This window comes from Macaca fascicularis, chromosome 7 (assembly GCF_037993035.2).
Source record: "Macaca fascicularis isolate 582-1 chromosome 7, T2T-MFA8v1.1".
Lineage (NCBI taxonomy): Eukaryota > Metazoa > Chordata > Mammalia > Primates > Cercopithecidae > Macaca > Macaca fascicularis.
Window position 1 is genome coordinate 118,562,429 of NC_088381.1, and position 26,611 is coordinate 118,589,039.

Here is a 26,611-nt window from a genome sequence, read left to right on the forward strand (position 1 = left end):
TTAACATTTCAGCATTTAAAAAAAATACATCAATTTAGTAGTATATACATATTTTTTTCTTTTTCTGGGGGGTGGGGACAGTCTTGCTCTGTTGTCTAGGCTGGAGTGCAGTAGCATGATCTCAGCTCACTGCAACCTCCACCTCCCCAGCTCAAGCAATTCTTGTGCCTCAGCCTCTGGAGTAGATGGGACTACAGGTGCACACCACCATTCCCGGTTAGGTTTTTGTATTTTTTGTAGAAACAGGGTTTCACCATGTTGGCCAGCCTGGTCTCAAACTCCTGACCTCAAGCAATCTGCCCGTCTCAGCCTCCCAAAGTGTTTGGATTACAGGCGTGAGCCACCCAGCCTACTTTTTATTATTCTAAAAATGTTAAATCTATTATAAGTTGTAAGAGAAAACAGCTTTTATTTAGCTAATTATGACTTGCATTAACATTATTTCATATTCACAACCTATGATTTGATTAGCATTAGCTTTGTTAGGAGCTATATGAACCACTATCGTAAGTTGTCATCTCATTCTCTTTAGTTAAAAACTTCTGAAAGCAGTATCAGATTACTTCCGATTGTCTCTGTACCTATAGGCAGCAGGTAATAGCTACAGTTCTTCCAGCATTAAGAACATACTTATGGCTGGGTGCGGTGGCTCATGCCTGTAATCTCAGCACTTTGGGAGGCCAAGTTGGGTGGATCACCTGAGGTCGGGAGTTCAAGACCAGCCTGGCCAACATAGAGAAACCCCATCTCTACTACAAATACAAAACTAGCCAGTCATAGTGGCGCATGCCTGTAATCCCAGCTACTAGGGAGGCTGAGGCAGGAGAATCGCTTGAACCCAGGAGGCGGAGGTTGCGTTGAGCCAAGATCTTGCCATAGCACTCTAGCCTGGGCAAGAGGGAAACTCTGTCTCAAAAACAAAACAAAACAAAACATACTTATATATACTTTATAACATAATTGTAACATGCCCTTTGAAGGATCTAGTTGAGATAAACGAATGGTAGCACAATGGGAAATGAATTAAAAACTGGATCCTCTGAGCCACTGTCTCAAATAGTGTCTCAACTGTAAGATTTAAGAGGGGTTACTTGAGGTCAATGTCAAAACCCTCCTAGATATGTTATGCTAAAACCTATGAGGAATACAGAATTGACTTCTTCAAAGATTCTGATAAAATATGTAATCTAAACTGAAAAATCTGCAGGAGTATCTCTTCTGTTCTTAAATGCTCACAAATTAATACTGTAAGCAAAGTTGAATATTATAATGCTGTTAATAAAGCAGGATATATACTTTTCTTTTTTCTTTTTAATCTGCCTTTGCCACAGGGAAGTACAAATGAGGTAAGTTAAATTTTTTAAAATTCAGAGTTATATATTTGTAAACATGATGATATTCTTATTTTATAAACTGACCAGCCATTAAAGGATGTCTTTGTGTAGATTAGAACAATCTTTGGTGACTTCTAACATTTAAATTTGTAATTGTGAATTTTTAACATGGTCTTAAAATATTTAACTTATTCTAGACATCATGTATGATTTGATCTACACACACACAAAATTGAATATCATGAGTATTTGTTCCATGAATGTGTAGACAATTTCAAAATTCTTAAGCTCTGAAAAGGTGGACTCTGCTCTACTGCAGAGTAAAGCAAGCAGTTATGAAACTTGAGGAAATGTAACTACTGGAGGGTATTTAAATGTAGCTACAACCTTTAGAAGTTGTTTTTAACTTTAGCTTTTGACTGACAGTAATACATACCACTTTAAGCAGGGCCCAGGCCAGTATGTATGCTAACTCTCTTGGCAGACCTCAGGCCTGACCTGTACAGTAAGTGTTCATTTCTCTTACTGCACATGTGCAGCAACACTACATATCTCAGAAAAGACTCTAGGCATCCAGGAAGGAATCAGCTGTTACACTAAGAAAAAGTATCACTCTGGAATCATTTAAGTCATTATCTTCAGGAAGCAAAGCTGATCTTGAATAACTAGAGATAATTCTTTCCTCAGTTTCTACTGTGGCATATAAGTGGATTATGTCCTCAAATCAAATACCCCTTAATATTTACAAGTCAATAAGAAGTTATTTCATGCAAAATTCAGTAAGCAAGCTCATTAAAAAAGCAAAAGCAAATTTCAACTTTGGAAATCAAAGCTTAAGAAAAAAATAAGTTAGAGAATTAGAATCGAATTGAATGCCTTAGAATCAGAATATAATGGAAGACAGTACTATGCTGCACAAATATAGATCTGAAGATGGTACCATTCAGACTTAATGCCGTAAGAAAATCAAGGCCAGGCGCGGTGGCTCACGCCTGTAATTCCAGCACTTGGGGAGACTGAGGTGGGCAGATCACTTTAGGTCAGGAGTTCGAGACCAGCCTAGCCAACATGGTGAAGCCCTATCTCTACTAAAAATACAAAAAATTAGCCAGGTGTGGTGGCGGGCACCTGTAGTCCCAGCCACTAGGGAGGCCGAGGCAAGAGAATAGCTTGAACCTGGGAGGCAGAGGTTGCAGTGAGGCAAGATCGCGCCACTGCACTCCAGCCTGAGCGACAAGAGGGAGACTCCAACTCAAAAAGAAAACAAGAAAATCAAAAGAAAGTAGGTATACAGACTCACAAATGATAAAAATTAATGGAATTTCCTGGGAACATATTACTATTTAAAGGATCTCAAGCTTTTATGCAGCTTTTAAAAATATTCAAAGACTCTTTACAAACTCCAGAACTAAATCAGACAAGTCATTTGTAACTGACTGTCAAGTATGTGAAAGTCAGAGCATGGGATGAACTCTTAGACACTAGCTGAGGGAGCCAGGAAACAAAGATATTTATGAACACTTACATAAAGCAATATACAATACACAGAAATTCCTATGATTCAAACATCATTAAAAGCCCACAGAGAACAATAAGAGGTAGTTTTAAATGAGGAAAGCTTGCTGAGGTAATGTTTTTGAATAGGGTTTGTAAGATATTAGCTAAGTCATGGAAACAAGGCAAGAGCATGTAAAGTGAAGGATCCTACTGTGCTGGGGGAAGGACACCATATGTGCTGAGCTGCATGGCTGTATCAGTAAATGATGGAGAATAAAATTGGTCCCACTCAGGAAAGCAAGTAGCCTAGCTATGCATAATAGTTACTGCCAATCAGAAGTTATGAGGTCTTACAATTCATCTAAAACTGCTAATAGTCACAATTTAAATTTTCAGCACACCCCTGGGGCAGAGTAGCAGCTCTCTGCTCCAAGAGGCATGCAAGGTAAAAGGAAACATAGTTTGAGAATAAAACATTTACCACAAAGGTCAACGCACGAAAGGATTAAGTTAATGCACACACTGAGGAGTTGAAAATACTTTTGAATTTTAAGGTATTAATTTATATATTGATAAAAAAAGATTTCAAATTCAACATGCTAAATTTTATACAGTATGATAAACTAAAAAGGAAAAAAATTTTACATCTGTGTGTTTAATAAAATATTTTATAATCTTGATGCTTTTATTCTAGGCTTTGTACAAGCTTTACAGTGCAGCAGCAACCCACAGACATCTGTATCATCAAGCTTTTCCTACACCAAAGTCGGAATCTACTGAACAATCAGAAAAGAAAAAAATGTAATCCAAATTTTAAGAAATACAGGTGCATGACCAATTGTCAATTAAATATTCAGTTTTATGTCTCCATGCAAACATTCAAAGTGCTTCCATCAGAACAGAGTAAAATACTAAACACCTCTGAAGACTGCAAACTGGATTAGTTCTTTTACTTCAGTGTTTAATAAGCAGATGTATGTATGCATGGTTATACTATTTTGTTAACATGTACAATTTCCTGATTTTTCTTCAAAAATGCTGTTATAAAGTATTTGTCTATTTATGATAACAGTACCTGTGTTCTGCTTGAATTTACTAAATTCTACTACTGGGTTATCATTAAACCATGTGATATTCCACGTTTGGATATGCTCATTTAATTTCTACAGAAAAAATGTTAAAATTATTTCACATAGCCATTTGTTAAAGCACAGCATCATAACTCAGCAGGCTTGATTTAATCTGTATCATCTTATATATATCACAATCTTATTTTTAAGCACATTTAAGAGTCCTTCAGTTGCTTTATCAAAAACTATTGCTTTTACATGATTTAATAGAATATAAACCTCTTGATAAAAAATGCACAAAAAAATCACTTTGTATATGTGAGTTTCACTGCATTGTATATTTTTTCATTTGGTACACAAAGAATGTATTCTTCATAGGTTTATTCTTTTAATATGTGAACTATTATTAAAGTTTACTCTGGTTCCTAAGATTAAAAAAAAATGCTTACTGAATTTGAAAATGAGAGGTGCTGATATAGAATGATGAAGGTTTATCTCTTTTTTTAGACTCAAGATGCATTTTATTTAATGTTGACATCAGTACAAACTTAAGTTTCTATTTTACAAAACATGCTAATTCCTTTAGGTAACTTCTAGTTCTTAATGACTAAAATCTCTAGTGGAGTTTCACTGAACAGACTTAGAGGAAGAAGGAAAGTGTGTTAATGAAAAAAGTAATATTTATCTAGGAGGTCCAAAACAGAGTAACTTCTAAGGACTGTCACAGAAATGGGTACAACTTAATTAAGTAGCAATATAAAGTAAGAAGTGACAGGAAAGAACAATTAAGTTAGAGGAGTGTGGGAGTTCATAAGATATATAAACTTACATCTTAGAAAAATCTGACCACAAGTTCAGCAAATTATCTTTTCCCAGTGATAAAATTCCACTAGCCATACTTTCATTTTTCAATACCCCTTTTCATTACCCCTTTGAATTAAATTGATTCCTTTGTCTATGGCCTTTTGAACAGAAAAATGAAATACCGCACTATGTCTAAAACATGGACTCAAAAACCACACGCTTAGTTTCCACAAAAATATATTTAATAAGCTTGTTATATAAAATCAAACACTCAACTTTGTCAACATTTCTTCAATAATTCAAACTCACTGATATGTAACTGGGAGCAGTTTGTATTCTGGAAGACTTCCTAAGCTAAAAGTATATTTACATATTTACAACACATGTAAATATAACGGAAGAACACTTCAAATAATGTTGAAATTCACAGAATTCTAGAGATTTACAGTTATAGTTTAGAAGTATCACCAAATTGTTTGCAATCAAATGTACAGCACTAATTATGAAAAATGTTTTAACTATCAAACCAAAAGGGGAGAAAAACTGGCAGGGAAATATATGGTGTTAAAGTCCTGTGATAAATACCTAGAAGATTAAAAAGTTATAATATACAATCGATTTAATGACCAAAAATTCTTTTTGAATCCCTGATTGTCATTTTTGGTAGCTTAACCCAGTCTTTCAGAAGGCAGTATACTATGCTGTCAGGAACTCTCCACTGTCTCATCAGAGCCATGCTAAATGCAGTAACAGCCCTGGCTGAAAATAAGGAAGATGATGTTAGCAACTTGGGAGTTTCACACACCTTCACCATACAGGCTAAGTACTTATGCTTGTATGTATTCCTGAAAGATTAAAAGGCCCGTCACCCATTCATACCAAAAAATACTTTCTCAACATGCTTTAAAAGGATTCCTTACTTTGTTTTCATTTTTTTATTTTTTGAGACAAGGTCTGGTTCTGTCTCCCAGGCTGCAGTGCAAATGGTGTGATCTTGACCCTGCAACCTCTGTGTCTCGGGTTCAAGCCATCCTCTGACCTCAGCCTCCCAAGTAGCTGGGACTAGAGGCACACATCATCATACCTGGCTCATTTTCTTGTATTTTTTGTAGAGATGGGGGTTCACCATGTTGCCCAGGCTGGTCTTAAACTCGTGAGCTCAAGTGATCCACCCACCTCAGCCTCCCAAAGTGCTGGGATTACAGGCATGAGCCACCACGCCCAGCTGGGTTCCTTACTTTGGAGGGGGAGACAAACATACATCATATATAAATATTTATCACAATAAGGTTCCAAATCCTATTTTATATTTAAACGGCATCATGGTAATATTTAAACCATCCCTTTCCAGACAATATTTCACACTAGAGCAGTAAACATTTTTTTTTTAAATACTGCAGATTCTTTTTTTTTTTAAAGAAGGTACTACTGCTATTAAGAAGTTAACAAGTGATAATTTCCTATTTAACATCTGTTCATAATGACATTTCCGCTGCATTCTTCCATCAGGAATACCAAAGCAGTTCCTAATATACAGCATCTGAAAGTGTTTGTCATATTGGCTCTTAAAATGATACACTCATTTTTCTTGTTCAATAAAAGAAAATTTCTAATAAAAAATACATGTAAAGTTAGAATTTTATAATCTCCACAAAGGAAGCTGCATTTATTAACCAAAGTACTTGTTTGTAATTTTTTATCTGTGAAAATATTTTAAAGCTCTTATAAAACTTAAATTTTATTTTTCAAAAATCAGCTCAAAAATTTTTTCCATGTTGTTGGGCATACCACTGCTGTCTCTGCTTTCGGTTTTCCAACTCTGTAAGGAGGGCTTGTCTGTATGCTTCATACATTTTAACAATCTGCTCCAATTCTTTCATGAAGAGCAACTTCAGCATTCCCTGGTACGTATCCAGGTCAGCCAGCTGAAAGAGTTCCCACTTCAGAATGTGGTCGTATCTGTTTTAAAACACAATCATATATATGTTCACAACACATACATAAACATGTATTTCTAGCAAGAAACTAGTCTGTTTTTTAAAATGTCAACCTTATTGATAACTAAACAAACCATAAGTTTTAATTAAAAAGAACTGAGTAGCTGGGCACAGTGGTGGCGCCTATAGTCCCAGCTACTTGGGAGGCTGAGGTGGGAGGACTGCTTGTGCCCAAGAGTTTGAGACCAGCTTGGGCAACATAGCAAGACCCTGTTTCTAAAAATAAATAAAACAGTTCTTTAAATATCTGAGTTATTAAATGCTGTTTACACATAATTCTCTTTATTTTTTATTTTTATTTATTTTTTTGAAACGGAGTCTCGCTGTGTCACCAGGCTGGAGTGCAGTGGCGTGATCTCGGCTCACTGCAATCTCCGCTTTCTGGGTTCAAGCAAATTCTCCTGCCTCTGCCTCCCGGGTAGCTGGGATTACAGGCACGTGCCACCACACCCAGCTAATTTTTGTATTTTGAGTAGAGATGGAGTTTCACCATGTTGGCCAGGATGGTCTCAATCTCCTGACCTTGTCATCTGCTGGCCTCAGCCTCCAACGTGCTGGGATTACAGGCTTAAGCCCACCACGCCTGTCCTACATATAATTCTTCTAGGGAAAGGAGAAAACTGCTAATATTACTTCATTTCAATGTAAGTTAAAGAATACCTATTTCTTTACCCATTATTCTAATATTAACAGCAGATAGCCATGAACACAGATTTCAAACTACAGTGGTTCTATAATTTCTGAAGAACATATTTTGTGCTATTGTAAGTTCATCAAAAGTTAATTGTCAGGAACTTAATATTTTAGACCATATTGTGCTTGCAAATGATAATGCACAAAAATGGATGGTCATTTGCATCATTCATGTTGATGGATCTTTTTGAGGAATGCTATTCACCACAGCCAACAAGGAACCAAACAGAAGGAGAAATGAAGAGGAACCCTCATTCGTGGATCTAAGTATTCCTGAGGCTGAGTACATAGCATCTAAAAAAACAAACAGGAAAACTAAAGAAGGAAAGAACTGTTTTTAAAATGAAAGAGTAAGTAGACCGTAGAAGGCTTCAGTGTGGTGAAGGATTCACAAAAGATTCTGTTTACACATATCATGGAAGACGGTTAGTAGTCTTTCAGTGGTAAGTAGATCCCTGCTTAGCAGTAGTACCTTTAGTAGTTGGCTACATAGTTCCATTTCAGTATCTGATGAAGACAGCACTCTAATATTCTCATTTTAAAGATGAAAAACACTAAAACCTAAAGAGGCTCTTTACCTCTTGCAAAAGTGTTTAGTGACTAGAAGTTCAGAAAGGAAGAGAACTATGGACCAAGATGCTTCAAAGTAGTGGTTTTGAATGTTAATATCCACTAAGACTAGATAAAGAACTTGAATTAGGGAAAGGCATCTTATACCTAAAATTATGCCTCTCAAATCATACTGCTGAGCAGACATAATAGGAAGCTCTGATTGCAAACTCTAGTATTATTTTTAATGATCGTTTATAGTTCTTCCTACCCAGTGGTTCTTTGATATTATACCATATTCTTTCAAAAGGACTAATATTTTAAAATGAGATTTTTAAAAAGGGAGACAGAAAACATACTGAGCAGTTGTGTGAGCTACTATACTTAGCATTTTGACACGTTTCTGTCCAACTTAAGCATGTGTAACAGAAATGTCAGTAACACAACATGCAAAAACTGGAAGGTATATATATTTAATTGGACTCCCAATTTTACTCAGTTACTTGAGAGTTGCAAATTGATTTTTTATTTTATTTTATTTTTTGTTTGAGACAGAGTCTTGCTCTTTTGCCCAGGCTGGAGTGCAGAGGCGCGATCTTGGCTCACTGCAAGCTCCGCCTCCTGGGTTCACGCCATTCTCCTGCCTCAGCCTCCCGAGTAGCTGGGACTACAGGCGCCCGCCACCACGCCTGGCTAATTTTTTGTATTTTTTAGTAGAGACGGGTTTCACCATGTTAGCCAGGATGGTCTCGATCTCCTGACCTAGTGATCCAACTGCCTCAGCCTCCCAAAGTGCTGGGATTACAGGCGTGAGCCACCGCACCAGGCAAGAGCTGCAAATTTATTAATAGATGCAGATTTCTTTGGTAGGAAGCTTTGTTCTTTTTAGTGGGAAACTCCAACTACTTGTGAACATAAATTAGAGTGATACTGTAAGAAATACTCAATAAGCCTCCATGAAGAAACAGTTATAAGGTCCTTAGAACGTCCACCTTAGAATGTCCACCTTAGAACGTCTTAGAACGTCCACCATTCACGTAACCATTCCCATAACTTAAGATTTTATGTGTTTCTTGGAAACAAATTCATAATTCCTAACAAAAAATCTTAATCTCCCAGAGTTAGCTATGAGGCAATTCAGCAATGTCTACTAATTCAAGATGGTTACATTTATACCAGGTGAACTACAACAATGTTAAACTAAACTAGCATCTGTGTACTTTCTAGCAAGGGAAACGAAGAACAAGAATAAACGTAAATATTATACTTATTTTTAAGACACGAATATTCTGTATAAGTATTTGAGTTATGTCTAAAGGAAGAAAACAACCCTTCAAACAATTTTGTGGCCTTTTTTTTTTTTTTTTTTTTTTTTAGAGATAAAGATCTACTGTTTCCCAGGCTGAAGTGCAGTGGCTAATCACAGGCACAATACCACTACTGATGAGCACAGTAGTATTAACCTGCTCCATTTCCAACCTGGGCCAGTTCGCCCCTCCTTAGGCAACCTGGTGGTCCCTGCTCCTGGGAGGTCACCATATTGATGCCAAAGAGTACAGACATCCGACTGGCATAGTGCACCACAGCCCAGAACCCCTAGGCTCAAGCAATCCTGACTTAGCCTCTCAAGTAGCTCGGATTACAGGCGCACCACCATGCCTGGCCAAGTTTCTGACTTGCCAATCAGCATTCAGCATCAAGAGTACGATCATGGGTAGAAGCAAAAAAATGAGATTAGAGAAAATCCTTTTTGGGGAAGAAAGTGCACTCCAAGAAGGGCACAGATGTGAAAAAAACTGCAAAGCATGGAATGGAAATCCTATTCCAAATTCTTTCTTCTGTAGCTTCTATATAGTTACTACCCTTCTGCCTATAATCACCTAAGTGTGCCTGCTTTTTCTGAAAAGTATAAACTCCCATTCTTTCCTTTTTAATTAGCCATGAAATCTGCTTCCACAAGTTTAACTTTTAGTCATTTATACTGTATATACACAGGTAAATCATTCAGAAAATTGGGTGTAAACCACTCCAGTAGTCTATGCTTTTAGCATCTCTTTTGCTCTGTTTTTCCTAGGGCAGTATTCTATTCAAACACTACTTATAAATAACCCATATATACAAAAGCCAGTTGCTATAATGCTACCAAAAACAACCTGTCCACATTGCATGCTGACTTCAAGATCAACAGTGCTGCCATCCTCAGCTCCAGGTATCGCCATGTAGCCTAAGTCTCCTGCACCCACCCGCCTAACACTGTGCCCACTCCTCCCTTTTTCACCTGTATCCAGAGCAGAGTCAATGGTGATACTGCAGGATTGCCAAGCCACTGGAATAAAAAATACCCCTGCCACACACTGCTGAGAACTAGTGTTTTGGTGTGCGTGTGAGAAATAACAGAAAGTATGTATGTTCTTGACAATGTTTTTGCTGTCAAATATTAAATTTTATTTTATTTTATTTTGAGGTGGAGTCTCACTCTGTTACCCAAGCTGGAGTGCAAAGGCGTGATCCTGGCTCACTGCAACCTCTGCCTCCCGGGTTCAAACAATTCTCCTGCCTCAGCCTCCCGTGTAGCTGGAACTACATACAGGTGCGTGCCATCATACCTGGCTAATTTTTTGTATTGTTAGTAGAGATAGGGTTTCACTGTGTTATCCAGGATGGTCTCGATCTCCTGCCTTTGTGATCCACCCGCCTTGGCCTCCCAAAGTGCTGGGATTACAGGCGTGAGCCACCACACCCGGCCTAAATTTAAAAATTTTATCCTATAGTTTAGCTTGAGTACAGTTATACTAACGATTATAGACTTTTGTGAGCAGACACAGGAACACAATTTTACAAAAATTAAAAAAAAATTGAAAACACAATCTGTTTCTAAATCAGGTTTTAGAAGTATATGCAAAAACTGTGTTGGTAAATTACTGCAAGAGATAGGATTAAAGAATTTCAGATTCTCAATTGTCTGAAAAAAGAGACAGGCACTTTTTTTTTTTTTTTGCAAAAAATGTCTCTTTTTGTTGTGATAATTGATTCTTCATTATCTAATTCATAGATAACCACTCACCCTTTGTTGACAGAATGTTAACCATTTCTCAAAAAATAAAATAAAATAAAATGAATAAAATTAGCCAGGTGTGGTGGCAGGCGCCTGTAGTCCCAGCTACTCAGGAGGCTGAGGCAGGAGAATGGTGTGAACACAGGAGGCGGAGCTTGCAGTGAGCCGAGATCGTGCCACTGCACTCCAGCCTGGGCAACAGAGTGAGACTCCATCTCAAAAACAAACAAACAAAACACAGAATATTAACCATTTCCATCCTCTTCAGAAACATTAATTAGAAGTAACTAGAAAGCAGCAGGCTTCTGGACCTCTTGTTTTAAGTTTTTAAGCAGTAAAGACGTATAGTACTTGCTCTCTTGTTGTCAGTCTGGCCCATTTTGGAAGAGTTACAACCTATTTGCTAGTTTTCTTGAGTTTTATAGTTAGCTTATAGAACCACAGAACTGAAAAAGACTATAATCTTCAGGAATCTGTTTCTTTCCGTAAGAAACCAGGAATTCCATTTAAGTACTATCTCTTCCACCCAAAAGGAAAGCTTATTATGCTATTTCTTATTAAACATGACGACAGAGTAGAAATAACATACAATAGAAAGAATAACTCTTCTCAACCATATCCACCCCCAGAAATACCAAGGCTAACAGCTGGGCACATATTCTTCCAGATTTAAGGAAAATAAAAACGCATGCAGATATTTCGTATGCTTTAGAATCAGCACACAAACATACAGTAGTAAGTCAGGTGGTATCAAGGGAGAAAAAAAAAAAGACGAAAATAGGAAAGAAAATGCCATCTGCTATCATTCCTCTTTTCGGCAGTAGTGGGGAGGCAGTCAGGGTCTCGCTCTCTGTCACCCAGGCTGGAATGCAGTGGCACAAGCATTGTTCATGGCAGCCTCGAACTCCTGGGCTCAAGCGGTCCTCCCACCTTAGCCTCCCAAGTAGCTGAGATCACAGGCATACACCACAGCATGCTGCTAATTTTTAAATTTTTTTGTAGAGACAGAGTCCTGCCATGTTGCTCAGGCTGAACTTGAACTCCTCAGATCAAGCTATCCTCCCACCTCAGCCTCCCAAGTACTTGGGACTACAGATCCATGCCAAAAAGCCTGGCTAATTTTTAAAAGTTTTTTGTGGAAATGGGGCTCTTGATACGTTGCCTAGGCTGCTCTCGAACTCCTGGACTTAAGAGATCCTCCTGCCTCAGCCTCCCATAGTGCTGGGATCACAGGTGTGAGCCACTGTGCCAAGCCCGGGTCCTTACTTTTATCACAAGTACTGTATCACTTATTTACAAATTAATCTTCCCCTATGAGAATGTAAGTTTCTTACTTGTATCCCTTATAGCAGACGTCTGCACACAAAGAAATGAAGATTCTATAAATGTTTGAAGAACTAATATTTCTAATTAATGATTTTCACACATTATAAACTATGATATCCTTTATTCAAGTGAAGTATTACTTAGAAGCCCAATATTATTAAGAGTAAAATATGGCACACTACTTGGATTAAGCAGCCCAGAGACTCCATTCAGCCCTTCACTCACTCCTCAAACAAATTTGTGCTGTAAATGTACTTACTTCACAGGGGCTCGAGCGTAAACCTGAAGCCAGTCAGGAATTTCTGCAGTATGATATGGATTTGCAGGTACCAGAAGGGACTGATTTCTTTCAGTTTGCTGTGGCTGGTATGTGACAGGAGGTGGTTGATCATACCGAGGTACACTAAGAAGAGAGGAGTGACATTCTTTAGGATAAACGTCCTAAAATCTAAACAAGAAATTATAAAGAACAAATAATACTTAGGCATTTTTCAGTGTACCTTCTGCCCAAACTGACTTATACCACCTAAAAGGTAATGTATTTTAAAGACATTTCTTCTGGCTGGTATTTAGTCTTTTCAAAAACAGGTTCAAAGGAGGATATGAAAAAGCTGGAACTAAGTTTTAACCTTTACACAAAGACTTAAAACTAGAATAGCAAATCCCCACAAGAAATAGTTATCAGCTGTAAATTCGTATCAGAAAGGTTGACAGTTTCTAAGAAAGGATGTTTCCTTCCTCCTGTAGGCTGAAAATGGGAGTTGGGATATGTAGTGAGGCAGCAGTGAGTATTGTGTTGGAAATATCTCTATCCAATGTAGATAACTTTTCAACTTTTGCCAAATCAAGAGAACATATGGGAGTCAGAGTTGATTAGAACCTATTTTAAGTCACAGAGATAAAAAATAAATAAATGCTTTAGTTCTAACAGCCTGTGTATGCTGTGGGAAGCGGACATATTATATGGGAAAGTGTAAGGAAAGCACTGAACCACCTGAAGGTTAATAACTGAACTCGAGGAGGCCAAAAGGGTCTATTTCAGACTGAAAGGGGTCTTCGCCTTCAAACACAAAGATTTATGTGTATATGTGGCCAACAAGCATATTAAAAAATGCTCATCATCACTGATTATTAGAGAAATGCAAATCAAAACCACAATGAAATAAATACAATTCCACATCAGTCAGAATGGCTATTATTAAAAAGTCAGAAAATAATAGATGCTGGTATGGTTGCAAAGAAAAGTGAATGCTTATACACTGCTGGTGGGAATATAAATTAGTTCAGTCACAGTGGAAAGCAATTGGGAGATTTTTCAAAGAACTTAGAACTACCATTCAGTCCAGCAGTCCCATTACTGGGACTATTTCTACAAAGGGATAGAAATCATTCTACCATAAAGAAATATGCACGCACATGTTAACTGCAGCACTATTCACAATAACAAAGATATGGTATCAACCTAAATGCCCATCAATGGTGGGCTGGATAAAGAAAATGTGGTACACAGACACCACGGAATACTACCCAGCCATAAAAAAGAACAAGAGCATGTCCTTTACAGCAACATTGATGGAACTGGAGGCCATTATCCTAAGTGCATTAATGCAGGAAAACTAAATACCACATGTTGATAGGTAGGAGCTAAACACTGAGTACACATGGACACAAAGAAGGGAACAATAGACATTGAGGTCTACTTGTGGGAAGAGGATCGGAGAAGCATGAGGACTGAAAAACTACCTATCAGGGACTGGGTGTGGTGGCTCACGCCTGTAATCCCAGCACTTTGGGAGGCCGAGGTGGGAGGAGCACCTCAGGTCGGGAGTTCGAGACCAGCCTGGCCGACATGGAGAAACCCCATCTCTACTAAAAATACAAAACTGAGCCAGGTGTGGTGATGCATGCCTGTAATCCCAGCTACTCAGAAGGCTGAAGCAGGAGAATTGCTTGAACCTGGGAGGCGGAGGTTGTGGTGAGCTGAGATTGCGCCATTGCACTCCAGCCTGGGCAAAAAGAGCAAAACTCCATCTCAGGAAAAAAAAAAAAAGAAAGAAAAGAAAAACTACTTATCAGGTACTATGCTTATTACCTGAATGATAAAATAATCTGTACCAAATCCCCAAGCCATGCAGTTTACCCATGTTAACGTGCACATGTACCCCTGAACCTAAAATAAAAGTTAGGGAGAAAAAAAAGAAAATGTGGTATATATAACAGTGGGGAGAAAAAAATGCACGTGTATATTAGAAAAGGTCACTGTTTATAAACTGGGATTAAAATAAGGTTAGATTATGCTGTGGTTAACGATTTTAAAAGATCAATGTGCAAATGGCACTGAATTCTATCTTCAACTCTTCTTTCCTAAATAGGTTCAAAGGAAAATATTCTTTGATAGTACAATTGGGGTGGGGAAGAATTGGGACTTTGAAGTCAGGTATACCTGGATTTGAACCTCAGTTTTAACACTTACAAACTATGCAAATATAGGCAAAACTCCTCCACTCTCTAAGCCTCAGCCTCCATACTTTTAAAGTGGAATAATAAATTCATACCACAGGTGGTTGTTCTCAGGATTAAATGACCTAACGTAAGTCAAGAATTCTGTATAAGGATTGGCCTAAGATAGACAACCAGACAGTTATTAATACTACATATGTGAGCTTAAGGGCAGCGTTTATTCTCTCATGTTCAACTTCTACCAAGTTGCCGAGAGAAGTAAATTAATTAATTATGAAATTGCTTTAAAAAAACTATTAAAGTTATGTAATAACATAAGGTTAATGATGATTGTTCAGTCTATTTTCACACTGCTATAAATAATTACCTCAAACTGGGTAATTTATAAACAAAAGAGGTTTAATCGACCCACAGTTCCATAACTGGGAGGCCTCAGGAAACTTACAATTATGGCAGAAGGTGAAAGGGAAGCAAGGGACATCTTACATGGCAGCAGGAGAGAGAAGGGGGAACTGCCACATGCTTTTAAACCATCAGATCTCGTGAGAACTCACTACCAGAACAACATGGGGGAAACGGCCCCCATGATTCAATCACCTCCCACCAGGTCCCTCCCTCAACACATGCGGATTACAATTTGAGATGAGATTTGGGAGACAACACAGAGCCAAACCATGTCAGTGATGAACAGAAAAGTAAACTCTCAAATCTGGTTATCTGGACTGCAACCATCATTGCCACCTGATGACCACACCACAAGTTTGATTCTTTCAAAGGACAACAACCTCAGTAGTTGAATAAACACTGATTGGGTGCCACTACATGGAATCATGGGAAAAAACAGATTTTCAAAGTTGAATTAATAAATCCAAATATGTAAAATAATTAAAACAACACAATAATGACAAAGCTTAGTTTTCCACTTGGTAATACTAAAACATATATTCATAACTATTTTAATGGTTCTAAGAAAATACAAATGTCCACTGTAACCAAAAAACTGTATTATGCCAGATGACACTAAGCAACATTTATCAAAATGCAGATGATATTTTACTCATTCTTAATCTTGTGGCTCAGCTTTTGAAGCTCACATGTGGTTAATTTGAAATATTTGCAACTTCATTACTAAACTAATACTAGTTTTTATGTACTTTGAAATCCAGTGTGTATTTACACTTACAGCACATCTCAATTTATATTAATCACATTCAAGTGCTCAACAGCCACATATGACAACTGGCTACAGTATCAGGCAGCAAAGAGCTAAAAGTCTGGCAACAAAGCAGATCTACCCGGCCCAGTATCAATCAAAATAGCACAAAGAATTACTGGCTATATTTATTAAACAGATATGGGATGTTTTGTTCAGTCCCAATTTTCACTTTCTTGTCTAGTAATAGCAAGAAACAGAACATACAATCATGTCTGAAATTGAATAAAAACAGCAAAATGTTGTAATTCAATTGTGCATTGTGACTTAGGGGGTAGGTCTGTATTATTTGTAAAAATTTAAGTGTAAGAAGGCAGAAGCCTTAATTATTTCATTTTCTGGACACCTATAACAAAAACATTCTGGCATTATTATAGCAGAATCTGATCATAAGAACAATGACCCTGATTTTGAGGTAGTTTAAAAAGTACTTTTTTAACTTATTAAAGTCATTTATTGCTAAACATATGTTCAGAGAAAAGTGTAAATTTTGAAATGTAAGGCTTTCAGGTCTCAAGCTTTAGGATGCTTTTCTCTTGGATGAAAATACCAGTCCAAAATCTAACATTAGACAATCCCGAAACTAAAAGTGGAAAATAAAGTTGATACTCTACCTAGGAGCACAGGGATGCCTGTACTGAGCCTTCTTATTTGTGTGATCTACATAATACGTTCCAAATTCCGATGACTCAACTCGTTCCCATCCAGGAGGAAGCCCTTCTCGCTCAAGAGGATGGCTCCAGTGAGTTGTATTTGTGTTATGATCTATATAGTATTTTCTCCCTCTCATTGTCCAGTCCACAGACCAGCCAGGAGGAAGGGGTAAATCTTCAGAACCATGGTTAGTCAAATTTCCTAAAGATGTAGCAGCAACTCTCCCAATACCTATGGGAAAAGAGAAAATGACAGAGAAGAAACAGAACAATTATTCAATGTAAAAAATGTGTCAGCTAGCAAAGTCATGACATTAACTATCCTGATTGTACTCTTCTATTTAAATTCATGATTATGTCCATTATGATGGTTTTCATAAAACTAATCAGTATTACTACTAATTAATTATAAAAATGGGGAGGAACTAGACTTTGAAATTGTGGAGGGTTTCTGGCTGATGCTTCCATCAACAGGCCATATAAACATTTAACTACAGGTTGAGCATCCCTAATCCAAAAATCTGATATTTGAAATGCTCCAAAATCCAAAACTTTTTGAGAGCTGACATGTTGCCACAAGTAGAAAATTCCACACCTGACTTTATGTGATGAGTCATAGTCAAAATTCAGTCCAAACTTTTATGCACAAAATTATTTAAAATATTATATAAAATTACCTTCAGGCTATGTGTAGAAGGTATATACGAAACATAAATGAATTTCATGTTCAGACTTGGGATTTCTTCCCATGATATCTCATTATATATATACAAATATTCCAAAATAAAAAAAAAATCCCAAATCTCAAACACTGCTGGTCTTAAGCATTTTGGGGTAAGGGATAATCAGCCTGTAGTAGTAAAGCTACTTAAGTATGTATTCTGCCAAAAGAAAAGTGGGAAAAAGAAAATTTCCCGATTAAAGATTTGACATTTCATCTTAAAAAAAAAAATGCAAAAATGAACTTGTAAAACCAGTTTCAGTTATAAATTCTTAAAAGTAATCTGGCTGTGCCCTAGAATTCTTAAGTAAGCTTAAGGTAGCAGGGTGTAAGGTCAACATACAAAAATTAATTAAATATTTATATATTAACAAGCAACTGGAAACAAGTTATTGAGATAATATCATTTATAATAGCTCCAAAAAATTGTGCAGGATCCATATGCTAAAAACTATAAAACACTGATGAAAGAAATAAAAAACCTATCACGTTAATAGACTGAAAAATTCAACATAAAGTTAAGATGTCAATTCTCCTGAAATCATCTTTACAGTAGTCCCCCCTTATCCATGGGGGGATCCATTCCAAGACTCCCCGTAGATGCCTGAAACTGGAGATAGTACATAACCCTGTGTATGCTATGTTTTTTCCTATACACACGTATCTATGATGAAGTTTAACCTATAAATTAGGCACAGTAAGGGATTAACAACAACAAAATCGAACAATTACTACATTATAATAAAAATTGGGTGAATGTGATCGCTCTCCCTCTCTCGAAAGATCTTATTGTACCATATTCATCTATTTTCAGACTGCAGTTGCAGAGATAACTGAAACTGTGGAAAGCAAAACCATGGATAAAGGGAGACTACTGTCATTCCAATAAAAATTCCGGCTGGGCATGGTGGCTCACACCTGTAATCCCAGCACTTTGGGAGCCTGAGGTGAGCGGATCACCAGAGGTCCAGAGTTTGAGACCAGGCTGACCAACATGGTGAAACCCTGTCTCTACTAAAAACACAAAAATTAGCCAGACGTGGTGGGGGGCACCTGTAATCCCAGCTACTCAGGAGGCTGGGGCAGGAGAATCGCTTGAACTCGGAAACAGAGGTTGCAGTGAGCTGAGGACGCGCCATTGCACTCCATCCTGGGCAATAAGAGTGAAACTCCATCTTAAAAAAAAAATAAAATAAAAAAATAAAAAATAAAAAAAATTCCATGGAGTTTTTGTAGATACAGATAGTTATTAGACAGATTTTAAAATGTATACTGAAAGGCAAAAGAACTAGAGAAGCCAAAACAATTTTTTTGAAAAAGGGATAAAGTTGAAGGACTCACACTACCCGATTTTTAAGGCTTACTATAAAGCTACAGTAGTCAAGACAGTGTGGTACTGTCAGAAGAACAGACAAATAGATAAATGGAACCGAACAGAGAATCCAGAAGCACACCCACACAGACATGGTCAACTGATTTTTGATAAAGGTGAAAGGGCAATAGTGGGGAATGACGTTGCAACAAATGACGTTGCAATAACTGGACATCCATATGCAAAAAAACCTCATCACAACCTATACCTCCCACCTTATATACAAATTAACTCAAAATAGATCATATATCTAAATGTAAAACTATAACACTTTTACAAGAAAAAAACAGAATAAAATTTCATGAGTTTAGTTTAGACAAAGAGTACTTTTTTTTACCATGATGCTGAAAGTTCAACTCATAAAGAAAAAATACTGATTAAATTGAACTCCGTCAAGATTAAAAACACTTGTGACACTATGAGAAAGAAAATCAAGCTGTAAACTGGGAGAAAACATTTGCAAATCACATTATTAGCCAAAGAACTTTGACATAGAATATACAAAGAACTCCCAAAACTCAACAGTAAGAAAACAACCCTGAGCCTGGTGCAGTGACGCGCACCTGTAGTTCAACCTACTCAGGAAGCTGAGTAGGAGGGTTACTTGAGCCCAAGACTTCAGGTCTGTAGCACACTATCATCATGCCTGTGAACAGCTACTACTCTCCGGTCTGTGCAACAGAGTGAAACCCCTTCTCTCAAAACAAAAACAGAAGAAGAAAAGAAAATGACCCAGTTAAAAAAAAAAAAGGGGGGGGGGTAAGAACTTTTAACAGGCACTTCACCGAAGACAACATATTGACAGTAAATAGCATATGAAAAAATGCTCAGGATCATAATTAGCCATGAGAGAAATGCAAATTAAAACCATAATGAAATGACAATACACATCTATGAAAATGGCCAAAAAACAAAACAAAACAAAACAAAAAAAACCCTGACAATACAAGTTGGATACAGAACAACTGCAGTGCCCATACACTGCTGGTGTGGACGCAAAATGCTACAGTCACTCTTAGTAATTTCTTATAATTTCTTAGTCAAGTTTAGTAATTTCTTATAAAGTTAAATATATGCTTTTCATATGCTACAGCAATCCCATTCTCAAATATTTACCTAGAGAAATGAGAAGTCATATTCACACAAAATCCTGTTTGTGGATATTTACAATGATTGCATTCATATTTGCCCCAAAGTGGAAACGATACACGTCCTTCAACAGAATGGATAAACAAACTTTGGTGCAACTGTACAGTGAAATCTACTCAGGAGTAAAATGGAACTAATTATTGGTACATGCAAGAATCTCAAAGATGAATCTCAGAAGTATCATGCTGAGGGAAAGCATCCAGTCTCAAGTGGCTACAGACTGTATGATTCCATTTTTATGACATTCTTGCAAAGGCAAAACTACTAGGACAGAAAACAGTGATTGCTAGGAACTGGGGGTGAGGAACAGGAGTTGACTACAAAAGGACAACATAAGGGAATTTTGGAGGGTGTTTGAAATGTTCTATATTCTCATTACACAGGCATTACATGAAATCTATACATATGTTAATACTAAGAACTGTGTAACTTGAAAAAAGTTAAATTTACTATACTTTTTAAAAGAATAATCTGGCTGCATAATTTTATTCTCACACAAGAATACTAATAGCATATGTATAAAACATCACCCCAAACTCAGTGGCTTAAAACAAGAAGTATTTATTTGGTTCACTACGGTTGGTGATACTGGCTGAGCTCAGTAAGTTTTTCCTTGACATTTGGTACAAGTTATCTTTACTGTCTCATTACTTGATGAAAGTTATCTCCTGTATAACTTTCAATATGAAGCCTTACTGATGATCAGACCTCCATTTCTTCTCTGACTTAAGCTGCTATTTTTTTTTAACCCCTAGATCACTCTGTTCCAGCCACACTCACCTCCTGGATGCTATTCTCAAACATGGCAGGCACTGGCTGTTTATTCTCCCTAGAATATTCTTCCTTCAGATATTCTCTTGGCTCACTCTCACCCTCTTCAAGCCTCTTCTCAAATGTCTCAATGAAGCTTATTCTTACTATGGCAATCTACATCTGCTGAGCTTCTACTTACCGTTTTACATTTTTTATAATTTTAGTTTGTTTGTTAACCTACAAGAATCCCACAAAGAAGATTCTTAGGACAGGAATCTTTGTTTTGTTCACAGATATATCTCCTGTCTCTATAACAGTGTCTACAGAATAAAGCACATAGTAAGTGTTAAATAAATAAGCTGCAGTAATAAAGACAGCGTGGTATTAGTGGAGGAGATACACACATCAATGAGACAGAAACTGCATAAATATTTTCCTTGATTTTTGGACTTATTTTGCCTCTTTCACTCCCACATTTTACTAGTTCTGAAACGAAGGTGTTTATCACAAGAGAGTAAATTTGTTAGCCACTAGGCAGCAAATATAGATATATTATCATTGCTGGATATGTTCTAACACAGTCTTAGGAAGACAGTATATGGTTCATGCTATTATTAATCCTCATTATTTGTAATGGTTGCACCCCAGACAAAATTTTAATGTAAATTTGAATCCCTGTCCCTTAAAGGTACAAGGATACAGCATTTAAGTGAAAAGTCAGTGTGTTAACAGAAGACTGCCAGTCAACCCAAGGCCCTAACTGCCAAATTTAGAATATCTCAGAATGGTCAAAATAAGAAAGACTGGGTGACCATTGAGGTGCGAAGGAGTACCATGCCAGAGCAAAACATCTACTAGTCAAAAGTTCCCAGCCGACTTTGAAGAGCTTTTAAAATTACAGTTGGCTGGAAACTAAGGCAAAATGAAAACATCAAGTTTACCTTTAAGGAAAGGCAAATGAAACAGACCCCCGTGACAAAAGGTAATTTAGAAGAAACTTTAAAATTAAGGTAAATGCTTCAATTCAAACTCAGATTCTAAAGAAGAATATGTAAGTGTATGGATAAATACAGGTTATTGGCATGTGGTTTAAGAAACAGTTTTTATTTAAATACAACATACAATGCATATGCATAAGGCTAGTCACTGCAGCAACATCTGTAGTAGCAAAAGGCTAGAAATCAACCAAATGTCCAATAGCAAACTGGATGATTACACTACTACACGCACAGAACAGAGTACTAGATTATATAGCTGTAAACATGAATGAAGATGATTTCTCTTTATTGCCCTGGAATAATATTCAGGATGTATTAACTGAAAAAAGAATCTGGACAGTACACCACTATATATATACATATATACACACACACACACATATATATACACACACACACACATATATATGTAGTAGCCAGCCAGTAAGGTGGCCCTGGGCCCCAATTATCCCTGTCCTCCTGGTATTCACACCCTTGTCTGTGTGACCAATAGTTCATGGCAGAAAGGATGGTGTGTGACTTCTGAGATGAGGATATAAACGACCCTGCAGCTTCTGCCCTGGTCAAGTGTACTTGCTCTCTCATCACTCACTCTGGGGGAAACCAGATACCATATCATGAGAAGCCCATGAGTGAGGAATTGAGGCCTCCAGCCAGAACTGAAGCCTCCTGCTAACAGCCTTGTGAGTGTACTTAGAAGTGGATCTTTTGGCCGGGTGCAATGGCTCACACCTGTAATACCAGCACTTTGGGAGGTCAAGGTGGGTGGACCACCTGATGTCAGAAGTTTGAGACCAGCCTGGCAAAGATGGCAAAACCCTATCTTTACTAAAATTACAAATAATTAGCGGGTGTGGTGGCACATGCCTGTAGTCCCAGCTACTCAGGAGGCTGAGGCAGGAGAACGCTTGAACCTGGGAGATGGAGGTTGCAGTGAGCCGAGAGCGCGTCACTGCACTCAAGCGTGAGTGACAGGGAGAGATTCCGTCTCCGAAAAAAGAAAGAAATGGATCTTTCAGCCTGAGCAAAGCCTTCAGATAACTGCAGCCTCAGCTGATATGTGTGTGGACTGCAACTTCATGAGAGATCCTGAAGGTCAGAATGACCTGGCTAAGCCACTTCCAAAATCCTGACCCACAGAAACTATGATAATAAATGTTTATTGTTTTATGCCAATGAGTTTGGGAGTAATGTGTTTTACAGCTACAGAAACCTAACACAATATACATGAAAGAGAAGAATATGAGTACATATTATATATATTTATATTTATTTTCATAAAATGTTGCAATGAAGTACGTAACAAAAATTAATAAAATTGGGTATTGGCCGGGCGCGGTGGCTCAAGCCTGTAATCCCAGCACTTTGGGAGGCCGAGACGGGCGGATCACGAGGTCAGGAGATCGAGACCATCCTGGCTAATACAGTGAAACCCTGTCTCTACTACAAAATACAAAAAAATAGCCGGGTGAGGTGGCGGGCGCCTGTAGTCGCAGCTACTCGGGAGGCTGAGGCAGGAGAATGGCATAAACCTGGGAGGCGGAGCTTGCAGTGAGCTGAGATCCGGCCACTGCACTCCAGCCTGGGCGACAGCATGAGACTCCATCTCAAAAAATAAAAAAAAATAAAATAAAATAAAATAAAATTGGGTATTTACAGGGGGAGGAAGAGGATAGGGATAGAATTAATTTTCTTTTTTTTTTTTTTTTTTTGAGACGGAGTCTCGCTGTGTCGCCCAGGCTGGAGTGCAGTGGCGCGATCTCGGCTCACTGCAAGCTCCGCCTCCCGGGTTCACGCCATTCTCCTGCCTCAGCCTCCGAGTAGCTGGGACTACAGGCGCCCGCCACCACGCCCAGCTAGTTTTTTGTATTTTTAGTAGAGACGGGGTTTCACCGTGTTAGCCAGGATGGTCTCGATCTCCTGACCTCGTGATCCACCCGCCTCGGCCTCCCAAAGTGCTGGGATTATAGGCTTGAGCCACCGCGCCCGGCCTAGAATTAATTTTCTAAATGTACTCTGTTTTATTGTTTTGATTTTGCAACCTTTTAAATATCCTATGTAACTTCCAAACAAAATTAAATCAAAATTTAGAAAAAGCAATCCCTAAAAGTGAAAACAAAATGAAGCAAATGAATCTAAGAGTGCATGAAGCAGCTAAAGCATACTTCAGAAAAATTATTCAAAGTGAATTTTATATATTTATTGTTATTTATTTTTGAGACAGGGTCTCACTCTGTCACCCAGGCTGGAATGCAGTGGCATAATTATGGCTCACTGCAGCCTCAACCTCCTGGGCTCAAGCAATCCTCCCACCTCAACCTCCCAAGTAGGTGTGACTATGGGCATGCACCACCAAACCTGGCTAACTTTTTTTTATTATTTTTTGTAAAGACAGGGTCTCGCTATGTCACCCAGACTGGTCTCAAAACCCTTAGACTCAAGCATTCCTCCCATCATGGTCTCCTAGTGTGCTGGGATTACAGGCATGCGCCCCTGTGCCTGGCCCAAAGAGAATTTTCAACACAATAAATTGTACTTCCTCATCAGGAAATATCCTAAATTTAAAAAATAAACTACAAAGAAATCTTCTGTTTTATTCAGTAATCACAATGTCGATGACAGTATTTTTAAAGCTAGTTATGCTACAGATAAAGCAAATGAATAGTTATATAATTGTCAACAGGAACCAAGATTTTCAGTATGAGAAAAAAATAAAAACCTAAGGCAAAAAGAAGGTAGCTCAATGTGAATGTACTTACTGCCACCAAACTGTACACTTAAAAATAGTTAAGATGGTAAATTTTGTTATGTGTATTTTATCACAATTAAACTTTTTAAAAAGCAGAAAGTAAAAACTTGGAAATCTTAAACTGCAAACAGTATGAACTCATAATGAATTTCTATTTCCAGAAAACAACAAAACATATTTCCTAGATATGTCCACTGAAAAGGTCTACAAGCATGAATCTATCAAATAGCAACGAGCACAAGCGTGCAATCCCTGAATACTACTTCCCCATTGAAAGGAACCAGGGATCCTTAGATAAATGGTTGAGTACAGGACTGAGGCAGAAAATGCACAAGATGAGCCTGGAATATCTAGTCACATTAGAAAGCAAAGAGAAATAAAAAGGAACCAACATTGAAGGGGCTCCTGCCATCAAAGAAACAGCAATTTAAACATCAAAAGGAATACCACACCAATAATTAAAACTAAGTCTTAAAAATCTTAAAATCCACCAGTTCATCTTGGAGAAATGACTTCTGGGTCAGAGGAAATACACAATAATATGGAACATGAGAAAAACATCAGACTTTTGAAATTGAAAAAAAAGGTGGGGCACAGTGGCTCACGCCTATAATCCCAACACTTTGGGAGGCCAAGGCGGGTGGATCACCTGAGGTCAAGAGTTCAAGACCAGCCTGGCAACATGGCGAAACCCCATTTCTACTCAATATACAGAAATTAGCCAGGTGTGGTGGCACGTGGCGGTGATCCCAGCTATTCAGGAGGAGAACTGCTTGAACCTGGGAGGTGGAAGTTGCAGTGAGCCAAGATTGCGTCACTGCACTCCAGCCTGGGTGACAGAGGCAGACAATGTCTAAAAGAAAGAAATTGAAAAAAAAAAAAAAAAGAATTGAAATTGAGGTACAATCTACAAAACATTTTGTACTCCTCAAAACTGTCAAAGTCATAAAAAACAAAAGACTGAGAAACTAGCATAGATTAAAGACTAAAGACATACGACAATTAAATGCAATGCAGTACATCTGGAATGAATCCTAGAACAGAAAATGAACATTAATTAAAAAATGATAAAATCCAAATAAAGCTTGGCGTTAAAAATCCATGAGTTCATGGTTACTTCTGTACGTGGCCAGGGTATCAACTCATTATTTTGAAATAGCAAACAAAGGAAAAGATCTAACATTTAACCCTTCTTTCCTATATGAACAGCAACCAAATAATTGATAAAGTCCTTAACTATAATATTCCAACTAATAAAGAAGAAATGACAGAATTCAAGTGTCACAATTTGCAACACTTAATGAAATACAGACATACTTTGGAGACATTTCAGGTTTGGTTCCAGATTACTGCAATAAAGTGAATATAGCAATAAAGTGAGTTATACGAATTTTTTTGTTTCCCAGTGAATGTAAGTTATCTTTACAGCTGGGCGCGGTCGCTCACACCTGTAATCCCAGCAGTCTGGGAGGCCAAGGCAGGTGGATCACGAGGTCAAGAGATCGAGACCATCCTGGCCAACATGGTGAAACCCTGTCTCTACTAAAAATACAAAAATTAGCTGGGCCTGGTGGCGCACACCTGTAGTCCCAGCTACTCGGGAGGCGGGGGCAGGAGAATCGCTTGAACCTGGGAAGTGGGGGTGGCAGTGAGCCGAGATTGCACCACTGCACTCCAACCTGGCAACAGAGCGAAACTCTGTCTCAAAAAAATAAAAAGTTATCTTTTACAATATACTGTAGTCTATTAAGGGTGCAATAGCATTATATCATTTAAAAAAGTACAGGTCTTAATAAAAAATTTTATTGCTAAAAACATGCAAATGATTGTCTGAGCCTTTAGTGAGTTCACAGCATCTTTTTGCCAGTGGAGGGTCTCGTCTCCATACTGATGGCTGCTGACAGATTAGGCTGGTGGTGTTTGAAGGCTGGGGTAGCTCTGGCAATTTCTTAAAGTAAGACAACAATGAAATTTGCTCCATCAATGGACTTTTCCTTTCGTGAAAGATTTTTCTGTAGCATGTGATGCTGTCTGATAGCATTTTACCCACAGTAGCATTTCTTTCAAATTGGCATAAATTCTCTCAAATTCCACTGCTACTTTATCAACTAAATTTATTTAATATCCTAAATCATTAGTCATTTCAACAATATTTACAGCTTCTTCACCAAGAGTATATTCTATTTCAAGAAACCACTTTCTTAGAAAGCTCATCCAT

At 37.8% G+C, this 26,611-nt stretch overlaps 2 protein-coding genes across 4 annotated transcripts in view; one reads left to right on the plus strand and one right to left on the minus strand.

Moving 5' to 3' along the window:
* The window catches only part of ATL1 (atlastin GTPase 1), a 73,327-nt gene extending 69,357 nt beyond the window's left edge, over positions 1–3,970 (plus strand). Inside the window, exons 13-14 of one of the 2 annotated variants that reach the window (XM_045396388.2) lie at positions 1,332–1,346; positions 3,526–3,970. In XM_045396388.2, the coding sequence (XP_045252323.1) occupies positions 1,332–1,346; positions 3,526–3,636 (126 nt within the window). In that variant the 3' untranslated portion in view covers positions 3,637–3,970. The remainder of the gene's footprint in view (positions 1–1,331; positions 1,347–3,525) is intronic. The other variant, XM_015453268.3, reaches the window with a different exon arrangement.
* Positions 3,971–4,929: 959 nt separating this feature from the next.
* The window catches only part of SAV1 (salvador family WW domain containing protein 1), a 35,417-nt gene continuing 13,735 nt past the window's right edge, over positions 4,930–26,611 (minus strand). For both annotated transcript variants that reach the window (XM_015453233.3, XM_073997359.1), the window contains exons 3-5: positions 16,613–16,883; positions 12,585–12,728; positions 4,930–6,664 (exon numbers count right to left, since the gene is read on the minus strand). In XM_015453233.3, the coding sequence (XP_015308719.1) occupies positions 6,463–6,664; positions 12,585–12,728; positions 16,613–16,883 (617 nt within the window). In that variant the 3' untranslated portion in view covers positions 4,930–6,462. The remainder of the gene's footprint in view (positions 6,665–12,584; positions 12,729–16,612; positions 16,884–26,611) is intronic.